Below are 16002 nucleotides of genomic sequence, written 5' to 3' on the forward strand. Positions count from 1 at the left end.
TTAAAAGTCACAATCATTCCGACTTCATTATTATTCTGGTTCCCCGCTGCCCTTTGATAAAATCAGGAGCTCAAAACCATGTTCAGCTCTGCAGAGTAGCACCCAAACCTATGAAAACCTCCTGGGGCAACGGCCAGTGCTCATAACCTTTATGTGTTTTTTAATACAGAACTCGTGTACTGCGATGTACCTGATGTCGTATCCATACATATCCTTTTCAGGTCGACCGTGTATGATCCAGTGAGCCAGCTCTCTACCACAGCCTCCTCCCAGCATCATACCTGACACAGAGAGAGCAGGTGACGACACAGAGACCGTTATGAACAGCATCTCCTAGTCACAATCAGTTCCTTACAGAAACCCCTGCTGCTGAGAAAATTAATTTCATAAAAAAAATTTTTTTTTTAAAAATCCATAAAACACTTGCTGGTTCAAGCTCCTTGAAAATGAGGTGTTAAGAGACATATTTTTGGAAAGATAATCATGCTGTTTCATTACTTTCTGTGTATGGGTAAATTAATTAGTCCAATTTGATTTGAATTGAATTTCGCTAATAAATAAGTTTGAACACGCTGTGAGCACATCTCGAAAACGCCACAGACTTTCTATGTGTTCATGGCAACGCTGTCAAATGCCTGCCATAACATGAGGATTTGCTTCTTTTTTTTATGTCCCTTAATTTTTAATTAAATATGTTCTGGTTCTGGACTAGGATGATAATTTTCACCGAAAACTCTCCTTGTACTTGATAAAATGTCAAACAGAACAAAATATGTCGCCATGGACTGAGAAACTGTGATGCACAAACACTAGCGGGGAAATGAGAGTAGAAAATCTGAACATTGAATATGACCAGAGCAATTTTCGTCCCCTGCCACTGCCTCTATATGTCATATGACCTACAGAGGATTGTTTTGACCTTTCTACCATCATTTGACCCTTGCTCACAGCTGCCCCTGAGCAAGCTGACATCATCCGATGCACGTAATGGCTACGGCAGTCGGTTTATCTCAAACAACTAACACTGGGAGTTCAATAATCCATCCGGTCCCGGAGTGGCTGGCTTAATGAGCTGCTCCCTTTAAGCGACCCCCTTTTTGTTTTGTGTAGCTCATAAAATGCTTTTAGTGTGTGTTTGTGTGTTGTTCTGCACATATATACGTATTACATCAATGTGTAGCATCAGGACCAGTGCGTCCTCGCATCCCCCCCCCCATCCTTCTGCCTCCATCTCTTATCACTTCACCCATTTGCCGGCACTGTCACTCCTAGTCATGCCTGGGTGGACGTTTGAATGGCGGGCAGGATGGGTGGACGGATGGACGCAAAAGTGAACAGACAAGAGGGAGGAGGGTTGGGGGACGCAGATGATGGAGTTCTCCCGAGATGCTGCGGAGACAACCAGCAAGGCGAGGGGGCACAGATAAATGTCACCGGAGATAACCACGCTGATGTGTGAGCGCGTATCTGCGTGTGAACCCTCATGCTCGTGCTTCCACTCGTCTCGTCATCCCCCTTCACCGCCTTCCCACTTCCACCCCGTCCCCGCTATTGGTGTCTCACTCCATCATTGTTTGTCTATGCTGTGCAAACGTTTGTTCCTCTCTATGTCATTATCCTTCACTGCCTCTCCGTCGCTCTCAGATTGTCTTCAGATATTTGCTCTCTCCCCCATCTCTTACAGTGATCTTGCAAATAATTCAAGTGATGCTTTTGAATAGAGGGAGGAAACACACGGGGTTGTGGTTTTTCTTCTCTACCGGAAGCCCAGAAAACACGTGTTCTGTGATTTGTATGTGAAAAGATATTTGGGCATCTTGGTGATAACAGTACTAAATTTGGTGGAAAAAATTGTTTTCATATAAAGGGACATTTTGGAGGATGTGCTTCCCAACCCAATAGTTGCACAGTAACAACCATCATTGTTCTGCCTTTTTATTTTGAAAAAAATGAAAACGCAAAAGGTAAATGACATTTCCCTTTTAAATGACTAAATCTCTACAATTAGGACTCAGACTAGCTCATTGCCATCACGTCTTCCATGTATCTCTGCATCCTCCACTGAACCACAACTGTAATTAGATGAGGTCATGCGGTCCTGTTGCAATTTGTGTCACCTACCATTTGAGCAAAAAGCATCATGCCAGTGAACCCAATGGCTTCCACTGCCTCCATAGAGTACTGCCTTAAATACAGGCAATTTTCTGCGCCCCATAATGAGATGAAAAGACCCAGCTCGCCGTAATACCCGGGAAGGGGCTCATTATTGTGATCATGAGCATGATGGTAATGCAGCTGGGTAAGAGTTGCAGCAGTTAAAAGCAATTAAAATCCATAATCACAATAAGTAAATGTACTCCCAAGTTAGGAGTTCCACGTGTTGGACATGACTCTAAGAATAAGTACCTTAAGGTTACCAGGCAACAAATGTTACTTTTCAACTAAGACGAACTACTGATGGTTTGGGAACCAAAGTGAACACCAGAAAATGAGAGAAGACAACTTCAGGCTTTAAAAAAACTACAGAGCACTATGTGATGGATATTTTAATGTGAATCCGTCAATTTGCACGCTGTGGTTTGTGGATTATTCAATTTATTGCCTTGACTCGAGCCAAATAAGCTGTGAGGGTTCATGTGTGTGCGATGAAGTGGGACATAGAGAGAGGAAAACATAGAGGGATAAAGGACGACATAGGGAAAGGTCACAGGTACCAGGTGTGATATCATATCAGTGACTCGGGGCCCATTTCAATGAGCTTAGTACCAGCATGACACTTCAAAACACAGTCCAGATCACAAGGGCGTGCAGCATTTTACCCCACTCCGTTCAAGAATGAACATGATGAATCATTATTTCCATTACACATGTGTGACCATCTCCAAGGAGTGGTGGTCAGAATGAGTGTCTCATGAAAAAAAAAATTTGATTGGGGACTAAGAAAGCAAGAGAGAAGGCGCTCAAGAACAGCAAGAATTCATCATCAATTTGCAAGGACCTTTCAAAAAAAACCACACTTCTGAAGCAAAAAAAAAGAGGGGTCTTTGTTATTACAAAAGGTCTTTGTGTTATGTGTTAATGTTGAAACCACTGTATGGCACTCGTTAGGAGCACACCTCTCAGCACTTCCCTCGCTATTGTCATAAACACTCGAGAGCTCAACCCCCCGGAGTCATGTGCGGCAAACAGCTTTCCCGCAACCATCTGTTAACGCTGATGGCGATTACTTTGCCCTTTACGCCCCCTCTCTCGCTACGTTTTGCAGATTGCTGAGATGCCCACATTCCTCCCCGTCTAATGTCAGAGGGAGGCGACGGAGTGACCCGGGTTGTTGTCGTGTTCTATGTGTTTTTGTGCGTCCTCGGTGGACTCCAAAGGCACTCCATTATTCATTTGCATGTTGAGAGTGTCCACAGAGATCAGCGAAGGCTGGGTCAGAGTCTAGGAGAAACACTCTTCAGCCATTACCCCTTGCTTCTTTTCTTACCCTTTATTTTTGCCATTTACTTTCTTGGAGGATTCATCTGAACCTTCTAGCTCTAACACTTGACAGTTCCCTCAAGGGAAAGCTGAATGAACCATGGAGTGTTTGAAAGTATACAATGGTCAGAGATATGTATCATTTGTTTTCAGTAAAGTTGACACAGGAGATGTCTTTACACTCCCCCGTCCACCATCATGCATTCTTTATTTCCCCTCCCTTTTATTCTTTTTGTCCTGTCTTCTTTTTTCTCCCCACTACCCCTCCTCCTTTTGATCTTTCTGCCCCGGCAGCACGTACCAGCACTGTTGAAGCCACATCCCAGGAAGAAACCTCTGACCTCCGGGGCTTCTCCCATCAGCGGCTTATGGTCGGCTGTGAATGACTCTGGAAACAAATACGGAGAGAGAAACCTTGTAGGCAACAAATGTAGGACACACAAGCCAAGCACAGAGGTGAAATACTGTAAACGGGGTGACGTTTGTGGCCATAAGGTTATAAAGGGATGGGTTACATAGCTCTGGAGACACTGGCTTTTTGCAGGAGACCTTATCCATTGATTAGGCAGTAAGTTGATAACTTTTGCGGTATTCCAACATGGCATTAAGAGTCTGGAAGATGACCCGCATCCTGGAAGGCCAGTCACTATCTGGAGGTCCAAGGACATGGACTTCTACAAAGAAGGGATCTGTATGCTTGACGTCAGCCGGACCAAGTGTAAGAGTAGGAGATTCTAAATTACACTTTTATTTGGCTCCAGTGACAGAGACAATTTAGGGACACAGTTGAATCTTTATTTTGTGTCATGAAGACATTTAGGGAGTATTCAAATGAATCGAATTTACACTAACTGTAACACTAATTAATCCAGTGTACCAAATACTTAAAATCAATGTTTGCATCTTCGGGTATTAATTAAGTGTGGGAATTTAACAGAGACAGAGTTTGCCATCCTCATGAGGACAAACAGATGGTATTCGTTGTACTCATCATACCTGGATCATGTCTAAGAGTTCTTCTCTATTCAGCTTCCTCTTTCTGAACGTAAACAGTCGAGGATTCGTCGAGCTCACTATGAATATGTATTGATCATAGTGGAGTGATTATGTAAATACAACACTTGAAATGAAACAAAGCCTTGAAGTGAGATTCACAGGTGAAGAGACGGTCTACCACAACAGTTTTATCTCCCCCTGAGCTCCGTCTCTATTGATTACTGACCTTCAAACATTTCTTTCCTTGCCATCGTAGTTTCTCTACATTTCATCACTCCACTTTTACATCTCTGCTTATGTAGTCATCCATCCGTCTTACCTTCTTTCTGTATATCTCTATCAAAGTGTCCAGTTCTCCACTTGTGTTTTTTCTTTACGTCTTTCTCAGATTCCCTTCTCCTTTTCTCTGTTTTCTTCCACCTGTCTATATACATGTAAATGTGTTTTGCATCTGTCACTTGTTTCACACTCTCCAAACAGCCGCATCACAATATGATGACGAAAAATCCAATTCCGGACCAAAACTCTTCAGCCTGCACGGCAACAGATCGGCTCCCTCAACTTGGCGACGAGATATTGCCTGGACAAGTAGTCAGACTTGAACTTATCAAACTATCTCCTCTAAAAACATGACACATAGCCCACTAGTTTAAGTATTCATAAGCAAGGGCAGTGTGGGAGCGGTGAATACGATATTTCACAGATGGATACATTTCACTTTTAAATTAGAATGTGTCCAATTTAAAAAGTGTCATGATCGTTGCTTGTTCCCTGCCGTAATGCATAATGTCATAAGAAATTTACAAGAAGGCCTACAGGATTTGTGTGTGTGTGTGTGTGTGCGTGCGTGCGTGCGTGCGTGTACCTGGTCCACAGACAGTGGACTTGATGCCGGTCTGCTCCAGATTGGGGACTCTGTTAATTGCACCCTCAATATGTTGCGTGAATACATCCCAGTCCAAGTCAAACAAACTGAAGGCAAACTTATCAGACACCTGGGAAAGAAAACACACAAAAAAACATGTGAAACATTTCTTATTACCTGTAACCTTAAAAGCAGAAACATATGCAAGAACTTGGTTTTCTACATCAAGGTTATTCATTTTAAATTATTTTTTACAAATTTCTACAAAAATACTAAGCCTAACCCTGACTTTATGTTTCCTAGTTAATGGTGCATCCTTCTCCAGACTATCAGATCACTTTTTGAATAGATGATGTTTTTGTACATTTTTCAGGGCTCACAATCTTTTTTTTTAAACTGAAAACATAAATTTCAGAAACATATTCTGCTCTGCCTGAGAAAATAGATAAACTACAGTAGATTTTTCTGGGAAGTCTGATGCTGGTGCACCACCTCATAGCAAACCCATCCTGTAAGAGCCGGCATAAGCTACGCTTCCTCACCAGGGAATCAGCATCTGTCAAATCAAACACTTCCCTCTCAGTATTTTGTCCAGGCTTTGATCTGGACCTCTGCAACTCCCCCCTGGTCAGCCGTGCCAAAATTCCACCTTTAGCTCCGACAACTCATCAGCTCCGACCGCCTCGCCTTTAAATATTCTCCCCTCCCACACGAATCTGTCTGACTCAGGTCGCTCAAAAATCTTAAAAGTCCAGCACACCACCTTGTGCTCTGTGCTGCCATTTCATCAGTCACTCATTTCTCCCTATATCCTGGCACTGATCTGATCAACCCGCCTCTCAAACCTGACTCTTCTACATCCGGGATTCTAAATTGCAAAATGCGATTCCCACTTCCCACAAAACGAGACATTCTCTTACTTACAAGTGACTTCTATTAGGAGTCACTATGGACGTATCCCTCTGAATAACAGCCTCCGCTCCCCCTAAAATGCTTAATATGTTAAATAAAAGCAATTCATCAAGTTAGAAGTCTGAGGAGCTGATGGCATACAGAAAGGACTTCCTGTGGCTGTACAATTAACGCCAACGGGGACACTTTCAGTTTTGATTAAGACTTCAACGTCACATGGACGTCCAAGCTGATGGTAGCTGCTTTCATGTGAACAAAGGAGTCTGCTTTAACGCCAAGCGCCGACACAGGAGTTTCTGAGGAGCACTGCCCTTTGTCCTCGACGCCACACTTCCCTAAATCCCTCCCAAGCCATCGATCCTGCTCATCTTCACTCGGCAGGCTTCCTCTATTCTCTCCGTCGGCCCGCTAATTCTCCTTTTCTGTATCTCCCCTTTCTTCCTCCATCCGCCTCAAGACATCAAAGCAACACTCAGCTGCAGAATGAGAACAAAAGGAGCTGCTTCTGCACAAAGAGATCCTCTACAGTGCAGACAGGGAAGGCAGCCATGCGGGAAGACGGAAAAAGTCGTCAAGTCACTCCGAGAAGACAGGAAGATATTATCGGTGTCCTGCAAAAAACCCTGTGTCTCCTCGTACAGAAATTGAAACTAAATATATTCATTAAATTATAGCAACATTATCTGGACTAGGCCACCTTATTTTTTTTCTATTATAGTCACGTTTTTTTGATATCGATAGAATCCTTTGCTCCTGCGCATGAATGGGTTGAAAAGATAGTAATCTTTACTTGTGAATATTATCGGTCCACGGTGCATTTGCTTCTAAGAGCAAAGATTTGAAGGAATAAAATCAGACAGGAACGACTGAGGAGATAAGAAATATATAGGCCTACCCCAGGGAGCAGGACAGGAAACCTGTCAGCCCAGTTAACAAACTAAAAAGCTTGTCCTTGAGAGAAAGTACACTTCCATTAGGACTGCGACCACCCGTTGATTCAAAGCCTTTTATAAAGATCAATCTCCAAAACAAACCGCGCCTATAAAGAGTCAGTCTGCCCGTAGAGTTGCTTTTTTCATATTTTGCCAAAGGACAGTTTGAATGATTTGTTTTCACAGCCACTTGTTATTTCAGTCTTTTACAGGGATGATTTGGTTTTAACGTTCCGATAGTTATTGTGTATTTATGATGGTCACTGCCTTAATGGGGCAAAAGTAGTGTCCAGTCTTCTGTTATTATCTTGAACACAAAAAAGATAGCAGAGTTCAAATGTAAGGTCTGTGGGTGTCAACACATTCTGCTGCCTATTGGAAATTTAATATCTATTGTGAAGGTAATAAGACACATTGATTCACCGAAGATGACAACACAATACTATTTTCGATAACTTCCACTAAAAAGCATCTTTATGAACAAACTAACTTTTCTAATGTGTTATTTTACCTTTACACAAATCGTGGAAGAGCTTTCAGTAGTTAATACTCTTCATGTGTAAGTCAGTTTCAGACCATGCATTTATTTTTGTAGCCCACAGCTCTAGTCTTCATGCTAAGCTAATTAAAACACATTGTGAATCAATCTCCATACTCGGCTGCAAATTGTTCAACATTTTGGGAAATGTGCTTATTTTCTTTCTTGCCAAAAGTTAGATTTGAGGACTGATGCCGATCTCCCTTCGTACGGAAAACATGACGCTACGACCAGCAGACGCATGTTACCTTAGCGCAAAGGCCGGAAAGAGCGGGAAACGGTTAGCCTGGCCCTGTCAAAAGGTGACAGCCAGTAAAAGCCACAAGCTGTCGTTAAAACATTTCAGTTTCAAACCAGCGAGATAAAAACGTGTTAATTCCTGATCTTCAGTGGTGCCACCGTATTTTACAGGATGCTAAATTAAGTGTAAGGAAGGCTTACTGTTGACTTCCTGTCTGTAAGCTAAGCTAGCTGCCTGGTTACGCTATCAATTCTTGTCATCCAACTCTTGGCAAGGATGCAAAAAGTAAATTTCCTAAATGTCAAACTTTTCCTTTATGGATGGTGCCTTTGGCTGATAGCGCTTTTATGTCTTTACTTCAACAAAGTTTTGAATGCAGGACATTTACTTATAATTGAGTCATTCGAGATGATGATATTGGCACTCGCGCACAAATACTTCCTTCCACATGCACGGCCTTACGAGTCCCGTGTGACCTCCGCGATAATACAGCAGTAAATTAAGACAAGCAAAGAAAAAACGGGGTAAAAAATAACGATGAGGTCAAAATGACAGAGAGAACGAAAAGTATATCAACAGCATTAAAGTTTATTCAGCTACTAATGAGGTATTTGACTTTATGTGGAACAAGACAGCCGAGTCACACACGGGAGTCAATACGGGAGGTTTCAGGGTCCCGATAGCGAGATGGTCAATCATTGGTTAATACTCCGGCTTACCTCGTCCCAGAAGATGGGGTTCTGTTCGTAGCCACCCACAGACAGGGCGTCACCTTGGAGCCGCAGGTACACCGACGCATCGTGGTCCCTGACATTCGGCATGTTCTGCAAAGAAGTGAGAGTGGAAGCGTCACAACATGAATTTGGTCCAAACTTATTCTGTTGCGGTTGTTCAACGAGATAAGGATAATTGGATTTTCACTTTGAGGTTTTTTTTTCCGTTTATCAATTAATTGTTTGTCAGTCGTAATGACAAAAAGAGCCTGAATCTTTATCGTAAATTGTGTTGTGTGTTTGATTACTAAACTACTACAACTACTTAACATGAATTCATGATGACAAATAACAAAGAAAGACTCACAACGTATCTGCCATACCACCACCGAATGGTTTTTGTTTTTTTAAACAAGATGCTAAAATATAGGTATTAGTACAATTAAGTCACGAAATAAAATTGCTAGGAAATAAAAATACCATGGTATATACCTTAAAAAGCGGATTTTCTTATTATATCACGCAGATTCTCATTTGGTATTCAGCGCTGCTTGGTGCAGTGCATACAATACAGGACATAACAGCCGTTCAAATCAACAGCACCAGTGGCACATACCATTACATACCTTAACAAACCATAGCTTTTCTTTATGTATGGTATCGCTGCAACTGACAAACCATGAAATCCTCTTTCAAAAAACACAACAGGGGGAAACATTCACCATCTTGTATCCCGGCAGATATTCTAGTACAAGTGTCCAATGAAATCTTTCCACTTTGAGGATGTTGGGCCATATGTATTCACTCTGTTGCGAGTTCTTTTCAGTGTCAACTGGCTCTGGGTGCAAAACCCAAAATACCAGCGAAACAGGCTGACATTTGGAAAACGGCTGACCACATTTCATAATAGCGAACCTGCCCCTTCTCCTTCCTCACTCTTCTGTGTGGAGTACAGCCAGGCAGCTTCCTCCATGTGATCAATAGTGAGCACTGCAGCACATTCTGTCCTTCATCTTCTCACGCCGATGAAAACAAACATCAATTACGATCACCAAAACCCGCTATGTAGGGGTTTTTTTTTTTTTTTTATCGAAAGCCACCACATACATTCACAGCAGTCAGCATGAAATATTTGATTTGAAGTTGTACAGCACGGTGGGAACATATTTCCTCATGGCAGCCCAGTGTGTCATTTTGTGTGTGGGCTCTGTCAGTGTACATGATGTAGCAGTAATGCTGGTTAAGCTGCTCTTAAACTACATAACACAGGGAAGCTCTGACAGCCTGTCTAAAACCACCAGCCTCGAGGGATGAGCACTGTTTCGCATGTGTACACTAAATACACACAAGACTCACAGTCACAGAGTTACAGTGGACCATGTGCACGAGCCATGTGCAGTGCATACAGATGTCCCACCCCCAAATACATACACATTGCTGATATTTATGTCCACAAACATGTCAATCTTCCTTTATCTCTCACACAAACAAGCAAACACACCTCATTCCAACACAAACACACACACACACAGGCACACACTTCTAGTCTTGGACATCATAGGCTTAAATCTGTGTGGTCATAGTGCCCCCTGTTGGTCAGTTAAAGGTATTTCATTCTGTCTCCAAGAGGAATTAAATGAACAATCAAATCCAAATTGCAATAACACAGTCTACGAGGACTGACTGAATAGAATACAATAGAATACAATAGCATAGAACTTCAATGTCCACCAGAGTGAAAAATAGTCTTTGGCTTACCAAAGACTATCTTCCCGCAGGTAACCTGGAAAACCAAGTAACATAGAAATAGATGTGGCAACAAGATGCCACTGAGTCAAAAGTGTAGAGTACATTAATGTAAATAAATAGTTAAAGACAGAATACTGCAGACAAATTATAAAATATTTTAAACATAAGATACAGTGGAAAAAAGATATGTACCTCAGTGTACCTCAAATGCTGACGGCACTTGGAATAAAAGCCTTATTTAAAATATCTTGTTTGCCAAAAAACAGCCTAAAGTGACCCTGGCAGTTGATAGTCTCACAATGAGAAAACAAAGGATGAGAACTGTCTGTCAGGATGCTTAAGGCCGTGTCTCTTGTCCCGGCAGTGCACAGCGCACTCACTTTCAAATGTCAACAATTCTGGCCAGTGTAATCCTCAGCCTGCAGTTTAAGTGACCGAAACCCTGAAGTCAAGTGGGCTGTTAAGACCTTCTTAATTGGGCTTGTTCCGTCCAAAACTGACTGACTCAATTGGAAAATGTTAAGTCGTCTCAGAAGATGGAAGCCATTGTGTTGTGCATTTCACAAAAACAACAACTAGCATTCTCAGAAATATGTCCTACGACAACTGTCACAAGGCAACAGAGAGAAAGTGTCATTACACATAGTGCATACATTCATACAAATCATAACCTTATAGGATGATAAATGAAGGTGTATTTTATTAAGGACAATGGTTGATTTTAATTTTAGCATAATATATATGCCTCTAACCACAATCAAGCTGTTTAGATGTGACAGGTGGCGGTCCTACCTGTATGCCTTCAATTCTCTCCGTCACCACATAAGCATGATGCATCGCTACGAGAGGCACCCTGACTCCGGCCATTTCCCCCAGCTTGGTGGCCCACACACCTGCACGTAGCAATCAGACGAAAAAGTCCAAAGTCACACCACGCTGCATCCAAAAATTTCCTGTGAGAATATATAGCGTTCGTACAACGATTTTCTTCTTGTTGTCGTTGTGGGAGGATTATCTCACCTGCACAGTTCACCACACAAGGCGTTTCAATTGTCCCGTGGGGGGTCTCCACTGCCCTCACCCTCTTCACCCCGAGGTCATCTGCGCGCACGGTAATACCAGTCACGGGGCAGTTCTCGATCACCTGATTTAAAGGGGGGACAGTGCGGAGTTGTTCACATGGAACACGAAGATACCGTGTTTGGGCTGCAAAAAGGCTTGCCCAATAGAAATATGTAAAACCTACTTTTCTCTCTCTCAATTTTTAATCTTAAATGTCCTTTTATGCAAAGCCACTTGGAATACATTTTATTAGTGGAAGTGTATGTTTTGTGCTGATTTTGCGTTCAAGATAATAACAGAAGACTGGACCTTACTTTTGCTCCATTAAAGGCAGTGACCATCATAAATACACAAGTCATAAGTGGACTACAGATAAGTTAAACAGCAAGTACAGTCTGTCTCTTTGAAACAGGAATTAAAGTGTAGCTATGCACAAGATTATCACACGGTTATCTTCACTTGATTCCCCTGTTCAGATAACAGTACTGTTATGTCACACACACCAAAGAAACAGACAGCAGCTCAGCAAACTTCCCAACTTGTCTGAGTGTCGGCTAGAAAATCAGACTGTTGTACAAATTTGCATGAATAACATGCAAAGAAAACAAAACAAAGAACGACAAAAATGCCAGACAATTAGCACACCGTAACAAGATGTAGAATGCAAAGAAAAGAATGCGATGCTGAAATTTGGGGGAAAAAACAAATTACCGAACCATAATGTAATGAATCAAAATACGCGAGTATATGCCAGACTGACATCGACTTCATAATATATGATGTGTGTTCATGGTCCAACAAAAAAAACAACCAGTGAGCACTTCAGTACACATTACCTTGGCTCCCCTGGCGGAGGCAGCCCTGCTCAGCGTGGTGCAGGTGCCTGCTGGGTCCATGGTGCCGTCTTTTGGTACATACAGGGTTCCATACAGATCATCGACGTTCATCAGAGGATACAGGTCCTTGGTCTCGGCAGGTGACAGCACGTGGGACTCAATACCATAAACTTTACCCAGCTGGGAAGAAGAGGATATGACAGGATTTAGTGGTTTGTGGTCTCGCGTTTAAAGTCACTGTGGGAAGTTAATTTTAAAATTAAATAAGTTCTGATATGAAAATCTTTCAGGACTTTATTAACATTTAAAACACGTCTTTGTCTTTTCTGACCCTAACATGATAATGGATCGATGCCTCATACTCTCCCAAGAAAAATTTGAATGCAGTTAAAACCGATTTCCATTTCCAAAAGAAAAAAAGAAAAAAACATCTACCCCCAAAAACTTTTCATGATTCTCTGCAGCCAGCTTTGCACTTTGGTTCTGAACATCACAACTTTACTGCAGCTGCTGCCCCCGAGATACCAGAAGGGAATCATTGACAACGTGGAGAACTATTGATTTCTTTATTCAAATAAATACTGAAACAAATTTGAAAATTATTCTAATCTCAAGCAGAACAAAGTTTCCGCAGTGGATCTGTGCATCAAAATGGGAATCGGCTAAATGGCTGTAATTCAAGCCCCCATCAAAGTTTTAACTATTTTCATGATTTTTGTAACTTGAAAGTTGCTTCACAGCAAAAAATTTGAAGAAAACTACATGTATTATCGGTCCCACTGTGAATCAGCTGCAGGATGTTTTGAGTTACAGTCACTGAGCATCTTATTGTTAGTTTATTCATGAATGAGAATGGTTAATCTGCTTTTTCCATGGCCGAATCAGTTTTATATCTTGCCTTAGTTTGGTTAAGTTCGAAGTGAACTTTGAACGTGCAACCCACATAATTAAGGTAAACAAAACCGGTTCTCCTCATGTGCCGTACTGACGCTCAAATATTAATTTTACATTTTGAAGCCCTGGGGTGTGGCAACAGAAGATGAAGATCAGTTTCAGTTCTTAAAAACACTACAGTGGGTGGGCCTGTGGAGTAGGCACACATGTACAAAAGTCCACCACTGCACGAGCCAAATGTTGTGTCCCACGATATCCCCAAATGCCGCTATCATTTCCCCATGATGGCCAAAACAAAGCCTTTTCCAATTCTTACCGACATGAGGCGCTTGTACTCGTCCAGTCTCTGCTTGTTGGAGGCAATGAAGAGTCCCCCATTCTGGATCCAGCCCGTGTGGAGACCCGTCTCCTCTTCCAGGTCTTTGCTGATCACGTTCCTGGTGTGGGCCAAGAGCTCCACCTCAACATCGCTGGGACGGAGCTGCCACAGCAGGCCTGGTGAAAAGACACGACACCGGCCGGTGTAAGAGAAATTCCTTAGACGACAACGCCAGTTGTCGTAATGTGAACACACATGCGGGTGAACATTCAGTAGACGTAGTGCAAATACGATCGACACGAGTTGAAACAGATTCATTATAAAATGATAAGAGAATATTTGGATGCTCAACATTTCAGCATGCATTACTTCAGGTAAACAATTGCCTGACACCTGCCCATACGCTCGTAGTTTGTTACCTGCCGTGTGCCAGGTGGTGCCAGCAGTCAGCCTGTCTCGCTCCAGCAGAACTACGTTGGTCAGACCCATTTTAGCCAGGTGGTAGACGGTCTGACAGCCTAGACTGCCTCCTCCGATCACCACCACGTCGGCTGATCTGAGGGCAGATGGCAGAGAACGACAGGTTGAGCTGACGACATGACTTCCAAGGTGGGATGAGGACGACGCCGCTTGGAAGTTCAAATTTCACGGAATCAAATCAACTCAAAACTGCATTTTTAAATTCAGTAGATGGATGATATCACTACTTGCATCCATAGCTGGCATTAATTTAAACCTAATCTCTGTTTTATTTCAGAGCTTTTCTAAAGCTGCAAGATCCGCAGAGCACCTACGATCTGTTCAGCCATCATGACCATTATCCCTCCATCGACTGGTCCATTATCATAACCACGTATTGATCCGTAACTTTACCTCCGCTCTGTACATAATCATCATCCAGAAAGATATAAGAAAACCCTAATAGATGCTGATGTCACAGATGATACGGTAAAGCACTCCTTCCGTCCATCCACTGAGCGAACCTGGGCAGAGGTTTAGTGGGTCCGGAGGTAACTCCGTCCTCCTGTTTGAGTGTCGTCTCGTAGGGAACACTTTTCTCCTGGGTGGGCGTTGAGCTGTAGGACCGAGCGCTCGTCCGGCACAAGGGAGAGAGGGGGGGGCGCACCGCCGACGCCACGCGCCGGACTGCACTCCCCAGGAAGGCCATGGTCAACCTGTGGACAGTCAAGAGGACACAGGGGGACAGTGGGACACTGCTAAAGCAAAGTGCAGTATACAGCTCATCTGCTTGTTCGGTTTCAGGTGACTTCAGGTACACTTACACCACATGGAATTGTGCATGTTGTTTTATTTTCAATAAGGCAGAAAGTAGAGCTGCAACAGTTAATCGATTAATCAATTTGTAATCGACTACTTAATGAATTGGCGACTACTTTGACAATCGATTAATCGGTTCAAGTATTTATTTTCATTCTTACAGTCAACATTCTCTGATTTGGTTTTATTTAAGACTGTGGAACTACAAGTTCCAGTCAGTATTTCTACCAGCAGCTTCACAAGTCTGCTGCATGTTGCAATATATTACTTAAGCTGCCACTTTAACGTGGTAACTGATGCTTCCTCAGCCACAGCAATGGTATTTGCAGAGGGATCAAATCAGTGCACTGAGTCAGATGTTAAAACACTTTGGACTGATACTTAGGTCTGCACACGTCGGGCCCTTTCACCGACGTGTAGTGGAAACTTCAGCTCGGAGACAAACTTCGTGTGAGTCGTGCACAAACAAACTGATTGTGCTTCCATCGCCACACACACACACACACACACACACACACACACACCGCTGCACTGCGACGTGTCCCACAGAAGCCAGCGTGGGAGGGAGTAAACAACAGCGTGCACAAACTGAGTAGCACGCGCCGACGCTCGCTGCCGGGCACTTGAACGCAACGCACCAAAATAAAAAACGCCGGGAGTCGCCGCAGGAAGCAACGTGGCATCAAACGCAGCACGTGATCTCTCTCTCTCTCTCTCTCTCTCTCTCTCTCTCTCTCTCTCTCTCTCTCACACACAAACAAGTATCCTGCAAAGACGACTCGTGCAGCAGGTTCGTTGCATGAAAGTGGTTTGGTGGGTTGTTTTTTTCCCCCACATGCACACTCACCCTCGGTTCCTTCCTGCTGCCACAGACTGTCCCCGGATTCACTCGAGACGAGATATATGAAGGGAGGATGGGGGGGGGGGGGGGCACAGTTTGCAGAAAGTATTTAGAGAGAGAGAGAGACTTTTTTTGAGCTGCAGACGAAGCTCCAGTCTTCGGTCCTCCTCCTCCTCCCACTGCTGCTGTACCGAGGAGCAGTGCACACACTGTGCTGCAGAGAGGAGGCGTGAGGGACTCCGAGGGAGGGCGGGTCGTTGGTCACGAACTAGGTCATTCAGGCAGAAGCTGTGACACAACTCCTGAGTGTCTTGAAAAAAACAGGACATTCCAGTTTGCTTATTAA

The 16002-nt window shown here is 43.2% G+C and overlaps 1 protein-coding gene across 2 annotated transcripts in view; it reads right to left on the reverse strand.

Annotated features, from left to right (window-relative positions):
* sardh (sarcosine dehydrogenase) overlaps positions 1–15871 on the reverse strand; it is a 32891-nt gene extending 17020 nt beyond the window's left edge. Inside the window, exons 1-11 of one of the 2 annotated variants that reach the window (XM_047329518.1) lie at positions 15663–15871; positions 14521–14712; positions 13957–14093; positions 13535–13713; positions 12325–12504; positions 11447–11570; positions 11219–11319; positions 8684–8788; positions 5342–5471; positions 3782–3868; positions 191–281 (exon numbers count right to left, since the gene is read on the reverse strand). In XM_047329518.1, coding sequence (XP_047185474.1) covers positions 191–281; positions 3782–3868; positions 5342–5471; positions 8684–8788; positions 11219–11319; positions 11447–11570; positions 12325–12504; positions 13535–13713; positions 13957–14093; positions 14521–14705 — 1319 coding nt within the window. In that variant the 5' untranslated portion in view covers positions 14706–14712; positions 15663–15871. Of the gene's footprint in view, positions 1–190; positions 282–3781; positions 3869–5341; positions 5472–8683; positions 8789–11218; positions 11320–11446; positions 11571–12324; positions 12505–13534; positions 13714–13956; positions 14094–14520; positions 14713–15339; positions 15359–15662 lie in introns of those variants that run through there. The other variant, XM_047329519.1, reaches the window with a different exon arrangement.
* Positions 15872–16002: the final 131 nt, after the last annotated feature.

This window comes from Scophthalmus maximus, chromosome 20, assembly GCF_022379125.1.
Source record: "Scophthalmus maximus strain ysfricsl-2021 chromosome 20, ASM2237912v1, whole genome shotgun sequence".
NCBI classification, from domain to species: Eukaryota; Metazoa; Chordata; class Actinopteri; order Pleuronectiformes; family Scophthalmidae; genus Scophthalmus; species Scophthalmus maximus.